Below are 24,965 nucleotides of genomic sequence, written 5' to 3'. Positions count from 1 at the left end.
TGCGGCATCCACTTAACAGAGGCGGGACTTAATCACTAGAAGAAAGTTGGCCAACGTCAATCACGCGCAGCTCCGGCCGCTCATTGGCTCAGCCTCGTGAACGGGGCGGGACTTGATGACACTCGCCGTGTAAGCTACTGTTGAAATTCCAGTGCTAACCCAACTTTAGCCAGCTTGCTAACATGTAATTCAGCGAATGTGAACAACTACGTTTACGACGCTCTGCTGGATGTACGCGCATGAATAACATTTCATCTCCGTTTGAGGAATAATTGGAAACTCGCCTTCATGTTTGCCGCTGCGCGTGTCCGCGTTACTGCAACCAGGACATGTCCAGTTAGCCAGAACGCAGCAATCGGTGGATAACGAACCTGGGCAAGCTAGTCAGCCCGTTTGGACTTGGGTCGTCTGCGTGGAGGGATTTCGAACAGGTTTCATCGCCCCTAGAGGACGGGAAAGCCGGATGCTGTGACTACCATGAGTCCCGCGGGCTGCCCCCATGTCAGCAGCTTCAAAGTGGACAACTGGAAGCAGAACCTGAGGGTTATTTATCAGTGTTTCGTGTGGAGCGGTTCAGCCGAGACCAGAAAACGCAAGGTAACAACAAGTGACAGGCAGGAAACTGAGTGCTGACAAGAGACCCAAACGTACCACAGACTGTGTGTGTGCATGAGTGTGTGTATGAGTGAGAGCTGGCATCGCGTGCGTGGACAGTTCCCCGCCCTTCCAAAACAACCCAACCATCTGACACACAGATAGTCTCTGTGGACGTCAAACTGTGACTGGTTCCCTCCAGTTATGGTTTTCCCACGCTCAGTGTAGTTTTTACCTTGTTATCTGACCCGGTATAAATTGCAGCTAACACACCTGACACACTGGTCTATTGCGGAACAGACAAACTCCCAACCGCAGACCGTTAGCCTACCTCTGAGCTAGAGACAGCATTACAGACAAAAAAAAAAAAAGAAAGACAGAAATAGGAAAGCTGTTTTGCATCTGTTTGCATTGGCTGCAGTGGCTGTACTTCCGTCCAACAGCCTCCGTCCAGTATTACATGGAGGGGTTTCCTCGCACGGGGGGAGGAGGAGGAAGCGTGTGGGGGGTTATTAATGGGTGTAAAATTCACTATGCAGCCCTGAATCTTTCCAAAACAACGCACTGTTTACCTGTTACCCTGCTTATTCCAATCGATATACTCGCACTGCATGACGGGATCAAAGACCTGCAAAGCAATAGGATGTGTGTGAATCATCCTGTCAGCCTCAATACAGTTTATGCTCATGTTTTCTACAGAGGAACCCACCTTTTATTGTCTTATTAGACTTGTTCACAGTTTAAGTTTCATGCTAGGATGCTGTGTTTGCATCTGCAGTGCGAGTCTGTGCCTGTCTACTTGCATCCTGCACTCCTCTGCGCACTGGGACGCCCCTATGTCCCCTGTCATGTGCATGGGATCAGGAGGAGGAGGCAGGGCCAGAAGGGGTTTACACACTAAAATAAGTGGTGTAAATATTTTAAGTGTCTCCTCATGCAGCAAGCACCCGCTTCTCTGCCCCTGCCCCCCACCATCACCACCACCCTACCCTGAAGAGCAGACAAGGCTGGCAGGAGGGCTCACATCCCTGCTGTGTATCACTTCCCCGTGGCGCTACATTTTTATTGATCACGGCTCTGTTTTCCAATTCAGACACAGCACGCCCCTCTCAGGGAACTCTCACGGCAGATATTGTGTCTAAAATCCAGTGTGCCTCTCCCTTTTTGTTTCTACGCACTCTGAATGTTTCAGGAGATCGCAATTATGCCGTGGATCCTTCGAGAGCTCAACGAAGAGGAGGGTGATTGATGTTTTCCATCACATTCTCAAGTCACATGTTCATGTTCAACCAGTGCATTCTGCATTTTATCCGTGCTTGTGTGGAGGCAGTGTCTAGAATCATGCATGATCAGCCTCTGGGAGAATTGGCAGTGCTACAAGTTTTATTAAATATTCCAGGCTCACTGCTCCCACTGTCTTTATATTGAGCCTCGGAGGAGACAAACAGGGCATATCTGACACTGTGCCAGAAATAATCGCTGTTTGTTTTAAATTAGTTCTGTCCATCATTTTAAGCAGCAATATCCTTTGCAGGATAAAATATCAGGCATCAAATATCAGACAATTCCCCTATTATTCACATCTGATTCCATGTCATCACTACTGGCAGCCCTCAGATGGTCAGGAACCACGCTTAGATTTCATTATGGGCATCCATTTACCTCAGTCATTCAGATGATAATTCTGATTCCACTTAAGCTACAATGTAAAACACAAAAGGATTCACTTTCCCATGATGCTGTTAGTGGTAAAATAGCTCATCTCTATATGTTATTATCACAGTTTTACATCCAGTAGGACCCATACATCTAACAATATCAAAATTTGACATCATGATTATAGTGAGAAAAATGATTAATCTTCAGTATTGTCACAATATTGTGAAAATGTGCTGAAAGCATCACAATCACAAAGGACCAGTAGCAGTGCTTCAGTTTGTCTGCTGCATTCTCACTCTGTAAACAAGGAGAAAGCCATTCCTCTAAAGAAAAAAACACCCTGTGATCTTTGGTGAGAGAGGTATAAGAACACTCCCCAGAGTGGTGGTGTCACTGCCTACTCCATGTTTTGACTGACGCATAACAAACCCATGCCTCTGGGAGGCTGATACCGGTTGGGCGCTGCGCAGAAGCTAATGCGAGTCAAATGTCTGCCAATGTGAAGCGTTTCATCTTTACCATATAAAAGTATTCACCAGGTAACCGTAAAATAAGACCAAAGACATGCAAAATGACTCTGAGTGTCAGTCATGTTCAGTCTCAGAGCTTAGTGGCAGTATCTGCAGCACTTTTCCTCTAAGTCCTGTTAAGGCGGTCTTCTGTCAGCCTGCACCAACACTGCTGCCTCCACTCACAGCAACACACAACAGAATCAGCCAACACAAGGTTAAGGACATATTTCCTCTGAGCTAAACGTCCAGCTGACAGTGTGAGCTCTTGGACTAAACATGTCCAGCTTTGCAGTAGATGACCTGTATTGTGATTTTTCTTTATTTCTTGTGTAGATAGATACACATCTATACATGAAGTGGGCGATGCAGCTGGCAATGGGAGTCCTTGTTCTGTTGTGCAGCCTTAGCCAGTAAATATGCTGCTTGTCGTAGCTGCACATTTACAATTCTTGACCTGATCAATATCAATATGTGATTATGGGCTCTGGGAAATTGTGATGGACGTTTTTCTTTTCTTTTTTGGTGATGTCTTATAGACCATATGATTCATCGAGAAAGTAGTAATTAAAAATTAAAATGTTGCCGACTTAGTTTGTCATCAGCTGACCTGTCTTTTTTAGAGTTAGGATTTGGAAATCAAAATCCAGTATCAGTCGGACGATACTTGTAATTATCATAATAACAAAACTCCACTTGAATCGACTGTTTGGATGTGATGTGTTGCTGTGGCTGAGGATCTTGCAGCTTTTCATGCATTAAGGGACAAACTCCAACAAAGCATACACAAAAAAACTTGTAGAACTTGTCACATGTAGGTGAAGCCCCAAACCTTACTTTGTTTCCTACTTTTTTATTTTTATTTGAAATGTCCATCACATATTTCTGTGACAGTCTGGTTGTCCAGATGGATGTTTTGTTTTAATGGTTGGTGGACGCAGCAGCAAACATTAAGAAAGCTCCTTGTTATGATGTTACTTTTGGTCATAAATATGTGGTATTTGGTAGAATAAGATCAGTATAATATAAATATCAGGGCTGCCAAAGTTAACGCGATAATGACCAGTTAAAGAGGAACTATGCAAGTCTGGTCGCTTTTCAGCTGTTTTACTAACCCTCCGCCTGGCCATGTGCATTTGTTTACAACAAAGCCGTCAAAAAATCAATACATGGAGTCAAACTCTGGTGCGGTCCGTGGTGAACGCAGCCAGACCTTGATCAGCTCCTAAACATGATGTACCACCACGCATCTTCCGGTCAGTCGTCATGGAAACATAACGCTCTGCCAGTGGTGTGGCCTTTGGACCAGAGTGAAAACAAACGTGCGTAAACGTGAACCGTATACGAGCTGAAAAATTAAATAATGTATCATTTTCACATCTGGTGTGTGCACCCTTGGTCCGCACCAGTGTGAAAACACCCAGTTACCGCCAGGCGCCAGAGTACATCGAGACACATGGACAACTGTCCAACCAGTTCACCTCAGAGGTTATTCTGGAGAGGATTTGTCCTTGTTTCTGATTGTTGCAATAATAACAAACATACATTTGCATAAAACAAACATGTTTGCCCACTCCCATGTTGACAAGAGTATTAAACACTTGAAAAATATCCCTCTTAAGATACATTTAGAACAGATAAAAAAATGTGCGATTATTTACGGGTTGATTAACAGCCCTAATAAATATATTTCTTTGGTAAATAGTCCTTTAATCCATCTGTCTGGGCACGTACCCTGGATGTAAGCCTTCCCCTTCGAATGAAGAGATGGATGCTGTTGCAGTCGGCTCACACTGTGATAATGTCCTCACTTAAACTTCTAACCAGAATCTTTCCAGCCCATTACCTTCTCCTGCTCCTCTCACATAACTTCCTGCCTGCAGATGGCCCGTCACCGACGGTGCAGCACTCACACATGGACAGATCTCTGCTTCTCTAGGTCCCAAGCCCATTAGTCAGTTACACGACCACTGTGCTAAAACACAACCACTGTATCACTGCCTATAACTACTACATGTTGCACTCAGACTACAACAACAAAGCATGTAAAGGTGTTTTGATAGACAAACAGACACAAGTTGCTACATGAAGACACTGTGTACTGTACAGGGACTAGGAAAAATGTAAGTGTAACTCTGACAGCTGGAAGAATGAGTGAGGGGAGATTGTTGCATATTGATGCATTTTCATTATTCATGTGCTGTATAAGCACTTTATGCATGGAGGTGTGTGGGTGACTGGAATAAGAATGGGTTGGTGTCCTTTTTTTTTCTCCCCCGTTTTACGTCTTTGTCCACTGAGAGAGACATGTCAGCAACTGGGTTTGTTTGTCTCTCAGTGAACATCTTCATTCTGACCATGATTCAAGATCAAACGAGTTTTTAATTTGGCCTTTGTCAGGTGTGTTTTGGCCTCCAACATCATGAAGCCTACACATATGGCCTATTATAAATCAGGTTCTATTCATCCATCCATCCATCCATCCATTAGCTACACCGCTTAGCTATGGAAGGTTTGCTGGTGGGAATGCTGGAGCCAATCTCAGCTGACATTGGGCGAGGACACACAGAGCATACACACTGGACTGGTTCCCGGTCTATCACAGGGTCGACACGCAGAGACAAACAAGCATTCACGCTCACATTCACACCTACAGGCAATTTAGAGTTGCCAATTAACCTAGTGTTCATGTGTTTGGGCTGTGGGAGGAAGCCAGAGAACCTGTGAGAGAACAGGCAGTCTCTGGGTACATTCATATAAAACGCATATTCTCTTGCTTGCTGAGACCAAGATGAGAAAACACGTTGATTAAATATGAAGCTACAGTTAGAAGACAATTAGCTTAGCTTAGCACAAAGATGGAAACAGTGGGAAACGGCTAATATTCTTGTGTGCAGATGAAACAACAAAGATATAATGTGTACAGAGTAGTGTTGTCACGATACCAACATTTTGGTACCGGTATCGGTACCAACATGTTTTTCGATACTTTTCGATACTTTTCGGTACTTTTCCACATAAAAAGAGAACATAAAAAATGTCATTATTGGCTTTATTTTAATAGAAAAATTTTGGACCATAAAACAGGAAATCAGTAAACAGTTACTGCTGCTGCAGGATTAACATTCCATCTATATTAATCTGAACTCTTCCTAAATTAAAAAATGTCTGTTTAAACATGAATATCAACTTGTTTTCTTTGCATTATTTGAGGTCTGAAAACACTGCATCTTTTTTTGTTATTTTGACCAGTTGTAATTTTTGGGAGAAATTGTTATCAGTAGTTTATAGAATGAAACACAAATGTTCATGTTACTCAAACACACACACCTATTGTTTCCCATATGTAGACCAAATTGATTCTGTTCCCCCCACCCCCATCAACGCAATATCGTTCCGTTAATTCATCTCTGCGTAGCGCTGCTTCGCCGTGCTCACTCACTCACAGAGAGAGAGAGAGAGAGAGAGAGAGACAGAGAGAGAGAGAGAGAGTGAGACAGAGAGAGCATGCAGCCAGTGGTGATCCGCGGTAAAAACAAAACTTATTAACGAGGCTGTGGCGGCCGTCTCTCTCTCGCGCGCGGCGCACAGACACACACACAACACAGGCACATGGACAGGTGGCGCTGTAACGGTAATGATAAAAAGCACCTTGCTTCGTTTGTGACTCGCTCTCTCGCTCCTCGCGGCTCAAATTACAATGCGGCGACTTCACGCGGCGACGTCACCGCTGCCAGCGGCGCAGAATGAAAGTACCGGTCCCATCTAAGCGCAGTATGGTACCGTTTTAAATGCGTTAGTACCCCGGTACCAATCTAGTACCGGTATACCGTGCAACCCTAGTACAGAGACAAGCTCGCCTTTTATCCCCCCATATCGAATCTCTAATCTAACTGGCGGCTGGTGGTAGCTCATATTTAACAGATTTTTCATTGAACTCTACAACAAATTTATCTACATGGCAGTTTTTCCTCTTGAAAAAATGTATTAATGTAATTTTTTTTTTAATCTTTCAAACCAAATGTTGTTTTATTGTTATACCAATGGACTGAAAAATAATTGGCAGCTACTTGAAGTTTTACAGTTTTTCATAAAAAGCAAGTTTTTTAAGCTCCACTTAGAATATTTGCACTTTCCTACTAACTCCTCAGGTTTTGTATTTCCATTATTCATTTATCTGGAATATCACATTCTACTGTACCACCCTACAACTTCATTATCTTTCCAGTCGGCATGTTTATGTCCTCTGTAAACGAAACATCTTCTCTAATCTTCTCCCTTTGTCTTTGACTTTCTTCTTTGCCTTCATCGCCCCTTTCATCCTCTTTCTTGTCCTTCCTGTCTTTTCTTATTCCCCCTGCTCTCGTCTCCTGGGCATTTCTTATTTCTTCTCACCTCCTCATATCCATGCTGGCTCATTGGGATGTCAGCCCCTCATCTGCATGCTTTTGAACTTTAGCTATCTGCCCTCCATCCTCAGTCATGCTCCCCCTCTTTCCCTCATCTTGCCCACAAGACCTTCAAACAGAATGTATAGGAAGGTATTAATCATTAATAGTCATACTGCTGCAACTTAGATTTGCACATTACATTATCTTACATGTTGCTATGTAAGTCATTATAGCTGGAAAAATGAACCAAGTGCCAAAATACTTGTTTTGTACATGGTAGAAAAACTATTAAATGGCAATTTGAATAGTATTTAAATAATAAAGGAGGTATAATTAATATATGCTATGACAGATTTGGTCCAAGAAATGGTTATATGTCACATAATGTGTGAAAAGAAGCTTTGAAATGCTGAACAAAATGTGTTTCCGCCACAACCATTAAAAACACATCAGACCTGCTGTTGCACACACGTGATGGTGAAGTCCATTAATAGACGGTGCATTGTGATGCTGGGAACAAAGAACAAATCAACTCAAAAGAAAAGAAAATCTCCAAACAGCACTTACTGTATTTATTTTTGGGGATAACTCATAGACAGCAGAACACAATGAAAAACAACACAACCTGATGAACATCCAATGATTTGTTTCCTCTCTGTTTTCATCACTATTTTTTTGCAGCCTTACAGCCCAGCTATGTTTTCTGTTTCTAAGTTACTTTTAAACTGATGTATATTCTAAAATTAGCCACATGATGAGTTACTGGTTCTGCATGTGAATGTGTTGGTTTTGGTGCAACAATGCTGCCAATCATTTCTCTTTCTGTTTTCTCGCCCTCAGGCCAAGTCATGCATCTGCCACATGTGCGGTGCCCACCTGAACAGGCTCCACTCCTGCCTCTACTGCGTCTTCTTCGCCTGCTTTGCCAAAAAACACATCCACGAACACGCCAAGAGCAAAAGGCATAACCTCGGTACGACACACCGACACACACACACACATACACACATACAAGCAGGTGTGTTTTTGAAGCTTCAAGGCGTCCAAGCCAGCAGCAATTAACCTTCTTTGCTATAACATGTTGGTACTTCCATACTAAACAGACACACACACACTGACGGTATAGTACACCATGTACCCAAACACACACACACCCCCACACACTGCCGTCAGTAATGCCTCTTCTGTCTGAACAAAAGCAGCTAAAAGCACTAATTATACAGCCGAGTGGCTAACGAAGATGTCGCCTGGTGCAACTGCATCAAATAGCGATGGTTCATAAACAGCACAGTGTGTGCGTTTTGCTGTTTGCACCTATATGTAATGTGGCTTCGAGGATAGTTTCACTGTTTATTGGACTCATTTGAGGTTTTGCGATACGTTCAATCAAGCAAAGTGAGCAGGAGTGGCAGGGAGAGCCGCTACACAGCCTAGTGCAACGTGATTGCAACAATGTGAAAGGCCCGACCTCAAGGGGGATTTGAATGTCACCTGTGTATTTGGCCACATGCAGCCCATTAGAGGGAATATATGCATTAGCGAACCTCCTAATGAATAAGATCTGTCTTAATAGCAGCTGATTAAAATTAAGCACACTCACGCACGCCAAGAATCTACTTTTATTGGGTACACTGCCCTGGTTTACGATCAGCTTCCTCCAAAATCCCTCAGAACGTTCAGAATTTTTACGAGGAAGCACAGAAAATGATGAATGATGAAAATCTTTTGACTGGATTATTTTTCCCGGACAGAGAAAGTGTTGGAAAACATGGCACAACAGTTGATTTTAGTGAAAATCTGCGATAGAGTTAAAATGTTCCTCCATAAAAATGACTTCTATTTTCAGAAATGCAGCAGGAACCACAGCGTGTTGCTCACCACAGCTCACGCGGAGCTCGCTCCGTTGGCAGGGGTTCATAGCGAGAAATGGGGAAAGTTGTATTTCAATTCCCTGAATTAAATATTTGCATCAAAGACGCACAATCTGGATGACTTCAGACTTTGAACGAGGATGTGGGTGTTTGTCGAACACCAAGAACGCTTGGCTGTTTTCCCAATCTCTGCTACTCCCACAGGGACACGCGGCCTGTGATAATCAAAAGCACTGCTGAAGAATCACTGAATTAATGCAGAGGGAAATGCTGAATGTTACCTGAGCTCACTCTGTAAAAGCAACCACTGAAGAGCGAAGCATTCTGGGAGTGAAGGGCGGGAGATAATAATGACATGCAGATTGTTAACAATCACCATAAAGCCTCAAAAGCATTGGCTTTAGAGTTTGCCAGATTTAAATTTGAGGTTTTGTGAAGTGCATTCAATCAAGCAAAACAATCAAGAACAACAGAGCTGTTAGTGCAACGTGGCGTGAAAGACTTGGCCTCAAGGAGGGTTTGAATGTCACCTGTGTATGTTCTTTGTAAGTTCTGACTGGGTTTGGTCTTATTATGATATTGGTGGAGAGCACTGTGTAATACAATGCTCCCAGTTGGCGTAACTGCAGAATCCAAACCATATGATTCACATCATTCATTCATCTAAACAATATATTGTCTTCCATATTTTCTTCAAGTCAATATGACACTGTCATTGGAGGAGAAAAAGCTTTTCACATCAATACAGAGTAAATTCTAAGGCAGCAGCAGATGATTGTTATGGCTTTATGAGTATTTATCAACTCCACAGATAAAAGGTATTAAAAGGGTTAACTATCTAATGAATAGACAAACCTTATCAAAAATGTACAAAGTGAATAAAATGAAAAGTACAGACTGTTCAAAAGGTCTTCTAAACAGTGTATCTTCAACACAAGGCCACATCTTGTCAGTCTACATGTTGCTGTGTCTGTCTTTTCATCTCACTTGCAGCTCTATGTTTGGAGGAGAACGGTTCTGCAGCAAATACTTGGCATGACAAAGGCTGGGTTTGAGAATTAGTTTTTTTGTTTGTTTTTATGAGGACTCTTTTTTTCACTCTGCATTATCGCTCGTCTCAGGAGGACCCCCTGTGGAGTGTGTGTGCGTGTGCGTATGTGTGTTGTGAAGACGTTTTAGCTTCTCTTCACAACTTCAAAGAGCTGTTAGAGGGCTAAGACTTGGTTTTAGGGCTCATGTTAGAACTAGGTTGGGGATAGGAGTTCAGTCATACATTGATTTATTCGCAGCAGACGGCTACAGTATCCAGCACATACTGATTTTCTTTTTTTCTTTCTTTTTCAAATCGATCTATCCTTCCTGTCTTATTTCTTCACCTCTTTTTGTGCCTGTGGTTCATATTCCCAAACCATAGCACGTGATGTGATGGGACTGGACTCACTGGCCAATCAATCAACCCTCAGAGGTCCAACCCTCAGAGTCAGTGAGGGCTGTCATGTGAATCAATGGAACCGTATATAATTATCAGCTATATGTCTGTCACAAAGCACTTGACACAGTATGCATACAGTAGTGCTTAATAATGAATTCAAGAATCCCCACCGCACCCTCCCCCCTGAGCTACACCACCAAATACAGTCTTAATTCAGGGGGAAATACTGCAGTGGTAATGGGTGAGGGAGTGCATTATGCCTTTACATGTAAGGCTGTGTGTGTAAGAGAGAGAGAGAGTTTAATTAGGTTAGCTTCTGAATTAAATGTTGTAAAAACATAGTGAGAAATGGTGCGATACAGAGGGAGAGAAAAGATCAAATGAAAAAGAGACAGATCTCAGCAGACTGGTGAGGAGGTAATTAAGTCGTCTTTAACAAACCCAGCGGAATTAGCCTCCATTACTCTCGGGCCCATCCTCCTCCTCCTCCCCCTCCTCCTCCTCCTCCTCCTCCTCCTCCTCCTCCTCCTCTCCGCTTCTTCTCCTCTGTTTTTTTTCCCCCCTCACTGTTCCATCTTCTAACCATTTTATGCAGTTTTGGTGTATTGAGTTTGCAGCCTCGCATTGGGCTTATCTCTCCGTGCCTCTCTCCTTTCTTTTACCCTCTCCGCTTGTTCCCATGGTTACAATTCGATATTCAGAATTGTAACAAGATTTCATCTAATTGCTTTGGTATCATCAGCTTCGTCTTCCCCGCTGTCTCCTGTCAATCCAGTCAAACGTAGCAGCACTTTTACCTCCTCACCTTCTCGCCTCCCTCCATCCTGTCATCGCTTTGCTTCTTTTATTTCTTTTTTGTTTTTTTGCTCCATACCTGCAGAGGATGACAGCTGGCAGAACCCTGGAGACGGTTGTCGTGGTAACAGCAAACAGGTAGCTGAAGGACACAGCGCAGGTGAAGAGACGGGGAGGGAGTGGAAGGACAGTTTCGGTGTGAACGTTTAAGTGAGCGTGAGACATCCAGAGATTGGCTGTCCTCCTCCTCCGCCTCGTCCCCACCTTCACTCAGCGCTCCTGTCCACCTCTCAGGGTGTCTCTCTGTCGTTTCTGGATGGTGTTAACAGATAGCAGATAAGCCCCTCGCTACCTTGCCAGCACCATGGCAACGTGGCCTGAATAGAAGGAGACTGACAGATGAAGCGGTTACAGCACAGCCTTCTATGACAGTCATAACAGATAAACCCCAGTGTCCCTGCATTTGAATAAAACAGCTCATTTTGTTTTGTTTCTCTCTCTCTCTCTCTCTTTCTCATTCCCTCTCTGTCCTTCCAGCTATTGACCTGCTGTACGGGGGAATTTACTGCTTTATGTGCCAAGACTACATTTACGACAAAGACATGGAACAGATTGCCAAAGAGGAACAAAGGAAAGCCTGGAAAATGCAAGGTACGGCAGCAGCAAACACAAAACGTACCATGAATATTTCGCAAAGCACAAGTCAAGTCACAAGTCTCTGAAGAGCGAGTCAAGGCTCAAGTCTCCAGTGTTTGTAATGAGCGACATATCATCTTGTGCATGCCAGCCACTTCACTCAGAACAGTTCATTCCCAATTCCCGTATCTAAGGAATTCAGAACAAGCACTGCTTCATCACCACTCCTTTATCTGTAAAGTTAGATAATAAGAGAGGGAATGACATTCAGCTCGTCAGACATTTCCTTAATGTCCATGTGCCAATAACATTAAAAAAAAAGAAAAAGAAAATGAGCTCAGTAGAGGACAGAGCTCCACCAAGGCCAGTGTCAGACAACATCCGCCAGGGAGTGGAAGGAAAAAATAGGCCCAGGGCATTTGAATTAGACTTGGACCGGTCCGCCAAAAGCCAAAACTGGTGGCGCCACCATATAGACCACAGCCTGTGTCACACTTGACAAGAATTCCGCATTGTTACATAAAACATGTAATACGTTTCTGATGTGCTGCACCACTGTGAGCCATCCAAAACTAAGCAAGAAACAACTATATTTTATTCACTTGGCTGGAAACAGGCCTGGGAGATAAAATAATAGCAATAAGTACAGAAGGTAGACGCTACATGAAAATTGTTTGATAGAATTAGCCTGAGCTGGAGCACACTCCCAGAAAATTTGAGGTCTGCTCTGCTGCAGAGCTGCAAGGGGAGGGGAGGCCAGGGGATTTAACCAATTTGTCAACTGGTAGAAAATTAATCTCCAGCTTCTTTGATAATTGAATAATTTCAATTATTTCCCAATCAAAAGTCCCAAATAATTTCTGTTTTCTCATGTACAGTATGACAGTTGATTAAATACCTTTGGTTTCAAAAATTGTTTTTGTTAGTTTTAGTTTAGTTTAGTTTAGTTTAGTTTAGTTTAGTTGGGTTTAGATTAGTTTAGTTTAGTTTAGTTTAGTTGGCTTTAGTTTAGTTTAGTTTAGTTTAGTTTGTTTATTTCGGTCTTGTAGAATCAAGTACCCACTTCAGTAAACAACATTATATACACATGTGATTTAAACATAAATAAACAACAAATAATACTTCATTTCTTTTTTTCCTTGAAGCATAAATCCAAAACAAAACAAACTGTCCCCTGAAACAATATGAAATTCAACTTTTGCATTTTATAAACTAAATAATATATGTATGTATTAATCAGGGAAATAATTGGATGTGTTTACTGAATAATTGATGACCTACAGTCGATAATCATCTGCCTGTATCTGCAACCATCCATCCATTATCTATACACTGCTTATCCATTCACTGTGGGAGGCTGGAGCCAATCCCAGCTGACAGAGGGTGAGGGTGGGGTCCACTCTGAACAGGTCACCAGTCTGTCACAGTGACAACATACAGTATAGAGACATTTGCAGCAACGGGCAACTTGGAGTCGCCAGTCAACCTACAGCACATGGACACAGACATGTAATAAATGTGATGTGTAAAGAACAAACACAAACAAAGTAGATCTACAAGCCAGGATTACAGCATCGTAGCTTGAAAATATTGAGCAGCCTCCAGGTGTTTTCTAACAGACCGAGGCTGAGCTCCTCCTCCCCCGCTACGAAGACCTGGAAAAATGAGAGAGGAGACAAAACACAGGCGGCGAAGCCAAAATCGTTCACGCGTCACAGGAACAAACAAAGGGGGCAGGGACACATGGAGGGAGAAGAGTCAGATCCAAAACATCTGGAATGAAATATCAACAGATAGAAGGAGGGAGCGAGGTCTCACAAGAGCTGATGATGAAGCAGCACAGAGAGGCTGAGTGAAGAGAGAGAGACAGACACAGCCTCATCGCTGGATGTGCTTGAGGGAGGAAAGTAAAACAGGATTAGAGAGATGTAGTGGTTGTCAGAAAGTAAACAGTAATCTCATCGGCAGGACAACGCGAGCTGCACTGTATGTGCTAGATTTGATAGATGAGACGGAGACCAGCTCACCAGCAGGAGAACATTAACAGATACTGAAGCCACTAAGTGATAGCTAAGGTAGAAAGATGAGTTTTAAAATTGAATTCAAACATTTCAACAGAATCATATAGTCAGCAGGAGGGAGAGTGAAGAGCAGGGGATAAGGTATAAGGAGAGGTGTGAGGCGGACTGCCCCTTTATGATGTCATGTCATTAGAAGCACCTTCAAGTCTGAAATCGTGCACCGTCCGAGTATTTATGGCTCTAACACGTGACAGGCCTGAAAACACAATGACACAGTGGCATGAATCAGCGTTAGCCATCCACAGAAAAGGCCCTAATTTTAGTCATGTAGAGTAGGTGGAAGTCTGTGTCCTAGTGATGTCTTTTTTGTAATATTTGATTTTTGATTTGTTCAAGAACAAAGTTACAGTTACGGACTGACAAGACAAAAGAAAATCCACAAGGTGGCAACATAAAAATGAAATGAACTCACAATAACAGGACAATAGACATAAATAAATAAAAATAATAATAATAGTAATAAATGAATAAACAAAATACATTATGCACTACCGGTAATTGAAAATACAGAGAGACAAAGGGTAGCATCACTGCCACACAAGCTCGAATACAGGGAAATTAGTCACCTGGTGATATCTTTTGCTTGATGGAGATGTTACTAAAGTTAGTACACCACAGCCACAGCCTGTTAAAGTGCCAAGAAGCATTTCCCTGTTTATCCTGTTTTATTCAATTTGAGTTTTGTTTTTTTCTTTCCTTTTATTTAACTTCCTTTATTCCACCTGTCCTTCGACACAACCACTGTAGACAACAACACTGGCTGTTGTGAGGTCATAAACAAATACACTTGCTTTGCCTTCAGCACCCAAAAGGAAGAAAAGTGCATGATGCAAACATGTGTGTGTGTGTGTCTCCTCCAGGCATAGGGGAGAAGTACTCAACGTGGGAGCCCACCAAGAGGGAGCTGGAGCTGCTCCGTCACAACCCCAAGAGGAGAAGAATCACCTCCAACTGTACTATTGGTCAGTCTCTCTATCTCGCTCTCTCTCTCTCTCTCTCTTTCTCAAATTCAAATTCAGATTTGCTTTATTGGCATGAATGTTACGAGAACTACCGGTATGTTGCCAAAGCATCAAGAATCAATGAAAATAAATACAACTCACAGAATCAAATATATACAAATAAAAATAAAAAGTATGTGTGCGTGTGTGTGTGTGCGCTGATGGAAGTGCTGTCTCTCTCTCTCTTATACATTGTTATACACAGATTGGGTGTCATTAGGCAGTTGCAAGTTGTTATATATAATGAAAATATATACACATAGTTCATATTAAATGATGATGATAATAATGATAAAAAAAAAAAAACAACAACAACATCATATTATAGCAATAATGGTTCTGATCAGCATTCATGTGTTTCTCTAGTCTCATGGCAGATTGTTACATATTGTGCAGCTAACTTTATAAATCGTGGATCTTCTCCCAGAAAGACCTTTAAAACAGTTCATCACATGTTTTTCCCTGACACGATGGAGTCTCGGTTTCTATTTCTCCCGAAGAACAGTGTTTACAGACTCTTAATTCTCTGCGCTTCCATTCTTTCTTATGCCGACCTTTTTCAATCTCTAGTTGATGGTCGGTGAGTCTGTTCTCTCTCTCTTTCTCTGTGGAGAGGTCACTCGGGTTCAGACAGAAGGCCATGCTGGACGTGAAGGGAGGGGGAGGGGGAGGGGGAGGGGGAGGGCTTCAATTGTATCATGTCACTGCAGCAGCGAGGACATTTCAATATCTACATCAACAAAAATTCTTTGTACACAAAGTGCTTTGTGTGACTCGTAGTGCCGTCAACGTGCTGATATAAACTGTGTCATCCAAAGCAGATCTGAACTACAGCCTACTGACCAGTGACCACAGTCTAATGCAGCCTGATACACTGTCAGAAAGCTGAGGTTATTATAGCAGTGGTAGTGGGTGCTGGTGTTGTATATTGAAAGGTTTCTAATATTTTGTCCACCTCATTTACATACAGGAAGGAGGAAATCATCAGAAACATCTTACATGACACATGACAACATAATGTATTTGTAGCGTAGGGAATATTAGTGTGTGGGGGAGGAGGAGAGCTGCTGTACGTTAAGCACCTCGATGCCGCCTGCAGGGATCTGCTCAAGCACCATTACCTTCCTCACTCAGCACCGTCTTAGGTGAGGGAAATTACAGGCCCGGCTGCTCTGCTCATCTGTGAGAACACCACCTCCATCCTTCTTCTCTTTTCTCTCTCCGCTCCCTCCATCCTTATTTATTTTCCCACCTTCCCTCCTGCTTTCTCCTCCCTCTCTCCTCCTCCTCCTCCTCCTCCTCTGTGTCTGTGTGTGGCTTGGTCGGCTGTAATCTGAAGGGTTTCCCTGCGTGCAGCCCAGCGTTGCCTCAGGGACATCATGGTACTACAGTGTGTGTGTGTGTGTGTGTGGTGTGTGTGCTCGTGTGTGTCTGTCGTTAACAGCATTGCAGCTTATTTGGCCCACTGCAGCAGCCAAGAAAAATGATCCGGCTCTCTTCAGCTTTCTTTCTCTCTGTCCTCCCCTTTGTCTTTATTCCTCCTCGTCTCGCTCTTTCTCTTCGTGTGCTCTGTGTTGTCTGCTTCTTCAGTTCAGGTTTTTTTTATTTATTTATTTTTTCCCTCCTCTCTGCTCTGCTCTCAGGCCTGCGTGGTCTCATAAACCTGGGCAACACGTGCTTCATGAACTGCATCGTCCAGGCACTGACACACACTCCACTGCTGCGTGACTTTTTCCTGTCTGACCGACACAAATGCGAGATGCAGAGCAACACCTGCCTGGTGTGTGAGATGTCACAGCTCTTCCAGGAGGTACCTACACTCTGTTTTATTATTTTTTTTCTTTCTTTCTTTTTATTTTTTTGAGGCATTATGTGTTTTGGGTTGTCCCTTTCAGTTACACTACATGTTTATGTTTATTAAGATCCCCATTAGCATCAGCTATTCTTTCTGGGGTCAAAATGTATACAGTACATGGAGACAATAAAAGAGTACACATTCACAGTGGATAATATAGACATAGATATGAAACAATACAAACAATAGACAATAGAGACATAGATATAAAACAGTATATACACTAATAACATTATATACATTTTCAACAATACCATTACTGATACAACAATAAATTAACAATAATAATAATAATAATAGATTTTATTTGTATGGCGCCTTTCATGGCACTCAAGGTCGCCTCACAGAAATTAATTACATACAGAACATCAGAACATCTCATAAACAAGACAAGACAGCTCCAACTAGGGTTTTATAATATAATGATACCCAATTATTCACAATTGACTATACTATAAGTTATATGCTTATATCAAGAACAACATCCTAATTAATGGAAGTTCTTTTTCAAGTAATATTCTTTTAGAGCTTTTATACTATTTAGTTGTTTAATAGAACTACTGAGTACCGAGTTCCATTCTTCCATTCTTGCATTGCTCTGTATGTGACCGTGTGACTTTGGAATCTGTGGGAATTTCTTTCAAATTTGGCTCAAACATCCAGTTGGATGTGGGGATGAACCAAGTAGAATTTGTTGCTCAAAGGTCAAGGTCACTGTGACCTCGCAGAACATATTTTTATATTTTTAGCTACATGCTCAGTAACAGCTAAAATACACAAGACATATCAAAGTTTTCTCTCGCAAACTGTCTAACTCTCCCGTTTTAGTTCTACTCAGGCCATCGTTCGCCTCACATCCCGTTCCGCCTCCTGCATCTGGTGTGGACTCACGCCCGACACCTGGCCGGTTACGAGCAGCAAGACGCCCACGAGTTCCTCATCGCGGCGCTGGACGTCCTCCACAGGCACTGCAAAGGTCGAATGCAATTTTTTTTTACACAGACACACAAATGGACTGTTGTGACTGTTATAGCGTAAACATCAAAACACGAGAGAAACAGAGGTGAGGAAAAAGCAGGACGAATGGCAGAGAGGAGGAGAGCTGGTTGGAATGAGGGATGATTGGAAGTAGAGAGGATGATGGAGAGAGAAGTGAGAGATGCACTGACTGACAGAAAGATGGAGAGGAACAGTCCTGACTCTGGGATGTGCCTCCCTCTGCAGATTATAAGCAGAGGGTGGCAGTGATGTTACACAGCATTGCTTTTAGTGACTGTGTGTGTGTGTGTTCATATCTACTACACAGATGACAACGGGAAGAAAGCCAACAACCCAAACCACTGTAACTGCATCATTGACCAGATCTTCACAGGAGGCCTGCAGTCTGACGTCACCTGTCAAGTCTGCCAGTGAGTGTGTGTTCTGTCTGTGTGTTACCGAGGGGGAAAACAACACAAAGAATCATTAAATGCTCAGTCGAGACCGTATGAAGAATTTTTAAAGAGCAAAACCATCCTGTGCAAACCGCCATACGCCTCACCTGTCAGTCGCCAGCCCGGATCAGAACTCTGTAATCCCCCTGCTCTGAGGTGACCCTGCTGCCTCTCCCCTCTCCTCCATCGTTCTCACACACTGCACCATCAATCGCACACACACACACACATGCACACACTGAACAGCCTCACTGCAGCAACAGGAAAAACCCTTCATGGCGTACAGACTGTGAAGTTAATCTCTAGTTCCACCTGGTGGCCAGACAGGCTGCTGGAGTTTCATGCTCTGTGATAAATATTAATAGTTATTGATAAATCTTTCATAGAAGACTGGGGAAAGAAAATTAAGCATTTATGTACTCATTTACTAAAAGCTGTTTACACCATTAATTGATTAATTGACAGCTTCTCTAGATGCTGCACTCCGGATATGGAGGAGGAGGTGGCATCAGTACAGCTCATGTTTCATGAGACCACAGTGGTAAATCCAGTCAAATGGTCACTGAATATCTTATTAAAGAGGAACTATGTAAATTCGGGTCGCTTTTCCACTGTTTTGCTAACCCTCCTCCTGGCCATGTGCATTTGTTTACAACGAAGCCTGCGAGAAATCAATCAATAGAGCGGTAGATAATGCTATATATGATATACAATGTTACGACGTGTATATTTGTGTAGTTTAATCTGTGATAAACAAGAGATTAGGGGTTATGAGGCGCGTTTGTTTCGTGATGCCGTGGAGATGAGAGCTGGGACACCGGGGCGGCAGCTACGCTGATCTTGCAAGGTTGGTTTTCAGCCAAGAGACGCAATAATAACACACATGTGGAAGGCAGAGAACCTCCATTATCCCTCGTAACAAGTTAAGCCATTTATTAAACCATCACAATTACTGTTTAATTAAGGTAAAAATGTAGCATAGTTAAGTTACAAATCCTGCATTGTTCCTCTTTTAAGCCTATAATTTAAGATTAATTAACACAAATGATGTTGTACAAAATGAACCATGCTTATGACTATATCTCTTTTAAAAATTGTCTCAATGTTTCTGTATTGCCTCTACAACCATCCCAGTGGCTGATGTGGACCTCATTTAGTTGTGTTTACACCTGGTCTTCAGAGGCAGCGAGCCAAACTGACCTTTTTCAAATTGTATGACCCCTTTAAATCCAGCAGAAAACATTATCAACCTCTATTAACCCGTATTCTGTTCATCTTATTATTTGCACAGCCATCCTCTAACTCAGGGGTAGCAAACTAATTTTAGTGTAGGGGCCATATACAGCGCAATCTGATCTCAAGTGGACCGGAACAGTAAAATAAAAGCATAGTAACCTATTAAAAACCAACACTCTAAATGGTCCCCAAAAATAAAGGTGTATTATTAAGATGTTTACATTTTGTGAACTATCCATCATGTACTAAAACTAAAACTCCGAACCCTTCCTTGGCATGACGGTGAGTAGACAATTGGTGAATTATCGATTTTGGGTGAAGTATCCCTTTAACACAGCTGTCTGTAACTTGGCATCAAGTTTGTCTCAATACAGTGAAAATGATTAATCACAGCATCTTTCAGTGAAGCAGATATGGACACATCATGTAGCAGTAATGTCCAGGACAGACTCCGCCCCCCCTCTGCAGTTCAGCTTAGAGCACTTGGTCTCCACCCAAGTTTTCTCCCTAACGCTATCAGCTAATATAAGTTGCTTTATATCAGCAACTGACAGTGCCAAGCTGCCGCCGAGTAATCTTCACAGCCCAGGCGAAGAAGCCCAGCTGTCAACATTAGCAACATGATCGCAATAAAGGAGAAATAACTAAGTCCAGTGTCTGTTTGTGTTTGTGTTTGTGTCTGTACTCATCATCTGCCTCTGTGTCCTGCTCCCAGTGGTGTTTCAACAACCATAGACCCGTTCTGGGACATCAGTCTGGACCTGCCAGGATCCTCCACGCCGTTCTGGCCCCTCAGCCCCGGAGGAGACGGGTCGGCCCTCAACGGAGAGAGTCACACCACTGGAGCCACCACGCTCACAGACTGTCTGCGCAGGTAACAAACACACATCATCAGAAACACTCTGGAGTTAGATAGTTAGATGGCTGCAGTAGAGAGAGTTACAAGTACAAACAAAGGGTTCACAAACATGACTCTGATTCACAGTCACCTCAGCCTCCAGTCATATTTACACTGCACTCAGTTTTGCCTGCAGAGACGCCACACCTCTGATCTTCCATCACACAATTCGTCAGATATTACACGTTTTATACCACACTGTTATTGACTTCTTGTGTGAATCAAATCTACTTTTCCCTTTCATACAGCCCCAGAACAGAATCACAGGCTTTTTTCTTTTTTTTTCCAAAGCCAACATAAACACTTGTACGCACTGACAAGCTCAGAGACAAAACCAATCTAAAAGCTCTTCCCAGAATCATCACACTAAACCCCTCAGAGAGCAGCCACTAACACACATACAGACACGCTTCCCTGAAACTAATTCCCGTTTTCCCAGAGTTCACTGGAGCAGAGACCTCAGGTGGCAGCATCTCTCTCACACACACACACACACACACACACACACACACTTGCACGTGCACTAAATATCACACCCTCTCCTCCCTAGGTTCACCAGACCAGAGCACCTCGGCAGCAGCGCTAAGATCAAATGCAGCGGTTGCCATAGTTACCAGGAGTCCACCAAGCAGCTGACCATGAAGAAACTGCCCATTGTGGCCTGCTTTCACCTCAAGGTAAGAACGGGTCTGTGATGCATGGGTGTAGATTTGCTTATGGACAGTAAAGGACATGTCCTTATTGTCATTATAGTGAACTTTTGATAGATAATTCCAGTGCTACCTCCACAAGACTACTGTTTTAGGCATGCTAGCATTTGATTGGCTGCAAGCTAATAAAGGTAAACTCAGGTATAGGTTAACATTATACAGCTTTCTTCCTTTCATTATCAGATATTAAATCCTGATGCATCACCTGTCGCCCCTTTGTTTTGGAAGAGTCATTGAGTCACTACCAGTGTTGAGACCAGACCTACACCTGCAGTGTGTTGAGATGCTTATGTAGACATAAGACTTTTTATTGTTATTAATTCACCTGTACAACAATAGCAAAGAGTACAGGATACATGAAAAAATAAAAATAAAATATTATTTAAAAACTATATATAAATAGAGAAAAAAAAACTATACATGTTGTTTGGTCGGAGATATTGCATGGGTGGTCATGAAAAAAAAGGAAAAGTACGGCTTGTTTGAGTAAGCAAGGTAAAAATACACAAGAATAAATTATGCAGAAAAGAGGAAATAAAAACTTTATAAATACAACTGGGTGATGTAGAGGATGTTGGTTATGACTGTAGAGAAAACTTGTGTGTGTTTTCAGAGGTTCGAGCACTCAGCCAAACTTCGGCGGAAGATCACGACCTATGTCTCCTTCCCTCTGGAGCTGGACATGACTCCCTTCATGGCCTCCAGGTGAGCACAATCCAAATGAAGATCTGAAGCACTCACCTGAAAATAGAACAAGAAAGTAAGATAAGAAGTGTAAAAAAAAAAAAAAAAACGGATAAACTGAAGAGAGGACTGTTCTGGAAAAAAAAATCAGTGACTGACTGCCTGTTCTATAGTCTGAGTGATCAGGGAAACACTTCAGATAAGATAAGATACAGTAACTCTCAAAACTCGAAACAGCTTGCACCGACAGTTAAAGGTAATGAACCTACTACTACATACTAATAGTATAGGGATTATGGCAATGGGTGAATTTGCCAAAATGTTGAAATATCCCTTTAAATGTCCGGGTTCTAGCAATTATAGAACAACATTTTATAGGGATTTCAGATAACAAAGAAACAATTAAAAAACAGACTTTAAAGAAAACAACTCTAACAACTAACAGTCCCAGCCTGGTCAGCTGCGTACATGAACTGATGAAGCCTCTTGGATGAGAGGTGAAACGTCTTCCTAGACAAATTACTAAGTCCAGTTGCTTTCGATTTAACCTCCTTTGAAAAAAAAAAAAAAAAAACTCTAACTCTTGTGTTGTTCTGCATTTGTTTTGTGTGACCCAGTAAGGAGAGCAGGATGAACGGGCAGTACCAGCAGACAGTGGACCCCTTCAACAATGACAACAAGTAAGACGCACATCTCTGTTTTCATTTTAGAACAAATACGATCAGCCTCCAGACCAATCGGTTAAAATATGCGGCAAGTTGAGTTAAAATGCAGAGTTTTACTGAACAAAAGCTGCCAGCAAAGACAACAGGACCAGTTACATGTGTATTTCTCCATCCATGTTGCTTTCACTGATTTCACCCAATCAGTGAGCAACCATGTTGTCCAAAGACTTCTGTTTCTGTCCAAACTACAACTCAACTCCAGAGTTTTCACACTGAACCTGGTCCAGCAGTGTCTCCATAAAAGTTCCAGTTTTAGGTGTTAGTAATAATTTATTTCACTGAGGAGAATCTACAACCTCAATTTCTTTGTCAACCAATAAAATGTGGTCAGTCAATTTGTGAACTGTCATCTAACCTGTATTTTATTTTTTTTTTTTTAAGATATTTGTAGTTTAGAATATTGTGAATTTAACCTTGTAAAATCTCTCTCTCTCTCCTCGTGTCCCTCAGATATAGCCTGTTTGCTGTGGTGAACCACCAGGGGACGCTAGAGAGCGGCCATTACACCACCTTCATCAGGCAGCACAAGGACCAGTGGTTCAAGTGTGACGACGCCATCATCACCAAGGCCAGCATCAAGGACGTCCTGGATAGCGAAGGGTGAGCAGGTCACAGCAGCTCAGCATCTGAAATGAAATGAAAATAAAAGAGCTGCAAGAGTTAAAGTAACAGGGACTGTTCCTTTACAAGCAACCGCAATCTGAACCCTGTGCTGTTTTTTTTCTCCTCAGGTACCTTTTGTTTTACCACAAACAATTCCTGGAGTACGAATAAGTCTCCCCCATCAGCACAGCCTGCGGGAGGAGGTGAGGGACGATGCAAGGAGCCGTCACATGGGAACAGGTAACGGAGTGATCACAGAGGCAAAGGAAACGGAGACACAGGCCCACCTGAGTCACTCTACCACAGAACCACCCTTATACATGTTAATCCAGCTCCTCTGTACGACATTTCAAGAATGAACTGACTGCCAGGGGCCGGGTAGAGACAAAAAAAAATGCAAGAACCAAACAAAATGCAAGAAATCTGGAAGGGAGATTTGTTTGGGCGCTGAGGGGAATATTGCACACATGCAAAAAAGTTGTTCACTGGAATTCAGGGGCTAGAGAAGAAATCAGCTCTGATTATCAGCTAGGAAAAAGAAAGATCAGTCTGCTCGCTTTCACATAAGACAGGAGAAGGCAAAAGGGCAAAAGGTTTTTGTTTTGTTTTTTTTAAATTTAAACCTTGGTTTATCTGGGGAAGGTTTACATGATCACAAAATGCTGTTCTTCACCAGTGTCCTGCTTCACGCTCACACAGCTGCAAAACGTTAACACCCAAAGGTGCTAAGAAATAGCAGCGACCTTCCACAGGGGTTCAGGGCTCTGATTTAGCGAAGGATGTGAATTTTCGATTTTTATTTCACTTTTACCCAAAAGGATCGAAGTTTCCGGACACAAGCACACAACTTGTCTGACACACCCACACTCTTCCAAATGACCAAATAACTTCAAGGACAGAAGCTGTTTTATTATGCTTTTTTTTTGTCCCAAATGCAAAGAGTGGGGGGGGAATCATAAAAAAAAAAAAAAAATCACCAGACAAATGATATTATTAATATTGTATAGCGAGTGAGACTTAATTCTGTTCATTACGTGTGAGTTTGTAGTTGTTAGTTGTCTGATGTTTTTGAGGAAACATTTTCTTCAACAAGGACTAAAGGATCTGTTTCTGTTCTGCCTTGCTGCTTCCAACAGTCACAGGATGGAGAGAGGGAGGGGAGGGAGGGGAGGGAGGGGAGGGAGGGGGGGGGTGAGATTACACAGTGAATATTATATTTTTATACATACTTTTGTTTACAGTTTTGCATTGTTCCCCAATCCCTCACAGTGTTTGTCCGTGTTACATCATGCCGTCAAATCATGATTTTTATTTTTTTTTGTACACAAAAGCAAAGTAGTGCTGAAACTTCTCATGAAACTGCTGCTAAGGCGATTCTTTCTTTTTTTTCTGTTATTGAGACAAACTCTCTCAACTTTCGAGACACATTTGTCGTGATGCTGTTGCGGGTAAATGGCAAAAAAAAGAAATGAAACAAAAAGAGGAGGGTCTTATTCTCAGTACTGAGTCTGTATAAAGAGTCAGAAACTCAATCCTGCAGTGTTAACCGTCAGCCGCATGTCGCTCTAATTTGTGTATGTGTGTGTGTGTGCGTGCGTGTGCCCGAGAAAGGATACAAAAAAAAAAGCTCAGTGTATGTGTGTTTGTTTCAAAATGTGTTATCGCGTGTAAAGAGAGAGAGAAGAAAAAAAACAAAGTATGTATGTGTTCTTGTTTGTATGCACGTGTGTCCTGCACGTGCGTATGTGGCGTATGTTCGTGTACTGAATCAGTACTTGCATTCAGCATGCCGTCTGAGCTGAGTATCACAGTTTGATAGGATCTTTTTTTTTTTTTTTTTCCACATGTCTAT

At 42.4% G+C, this 24,965-nt stretch overlaps 1 protein-coding gene across 1 annotated transcript; it reads left to right on the top strand.

Moving 5' to 3' along the window:
• Positions 1 to 140: 140 nt before the first annotated feature.
• usp22 (ubiquitin specific peptidase 22) lies at positions 141 to 24,237 on the top strand. The gene is made up of 13 exons (XM_083993964.1): positions 141 to 597; positions 7,994 to 8,126; positions 11,789 to 11,902; positions 14,829 to 14,930; positions 16,613 to 16,779; positions 17,653 to 17,800; positions 18,131 to 18,233; positions 20,209 to 20,367; positions 20,942 to 21,068; positions 21,715 to 21,806; positions 22,403 to 22,465; positions 22,961 to 23,110; positions 23,242 to 24,237. The coding sequence occupies exons 1-13, from the start codon at positions 478 to 480 to the stop codon at positions 23,282 to 23,284; spliced, it is 1,521 nt and encodes a 506-aa protein (XP_083850090.1). The 5' UTR covers positions 141 to 477; the 3' UTR covers positions 23,285 to 24,237.
• Positions 24,238 to 24,965: the final 728 nt, after the last annotated feature.

Source organism: Trachurus trachurus (assembly GCF_905171665.1).
Source record: "Trachurus trachurus genome assembly, chromosome: 19".
In the NCBI taxonomy this organism is placed as follows: domain Eukaryota; kingdom Metazoa; phylum Chordata; class Actinopteri; order Carangiformes; family Carangidae; genus Trachurus; species Trachurus trachurus.
Note: the sequence above shows the minus strand (reverse complement) of the source record. Positions and strands in the feature narration are given on the sequence as shown.

Coding starts and splice junctions, on each gene's coding strand:
- usp22 (XM_083993964.1), top strand. CDS start 478: ATGAGTCCCGCGGGCTGCCCCCATGTCAGCAGCTTCAAAGTGGACAAC. Junction 17,801..18,130: donor CCTCCACAGGCACTGCAAAG/GTCGAATGCAAT, acceptor TCTACTACACAG/ATGACAACGGGAAGAAAGCC. Junction 22,466..22,960: donor CCCTTCAACAATGACAACAA/GTAAGACGCACA, acceptor CGTGTCCCTCAG/ATATAGCCTGTTTGCTGTGG.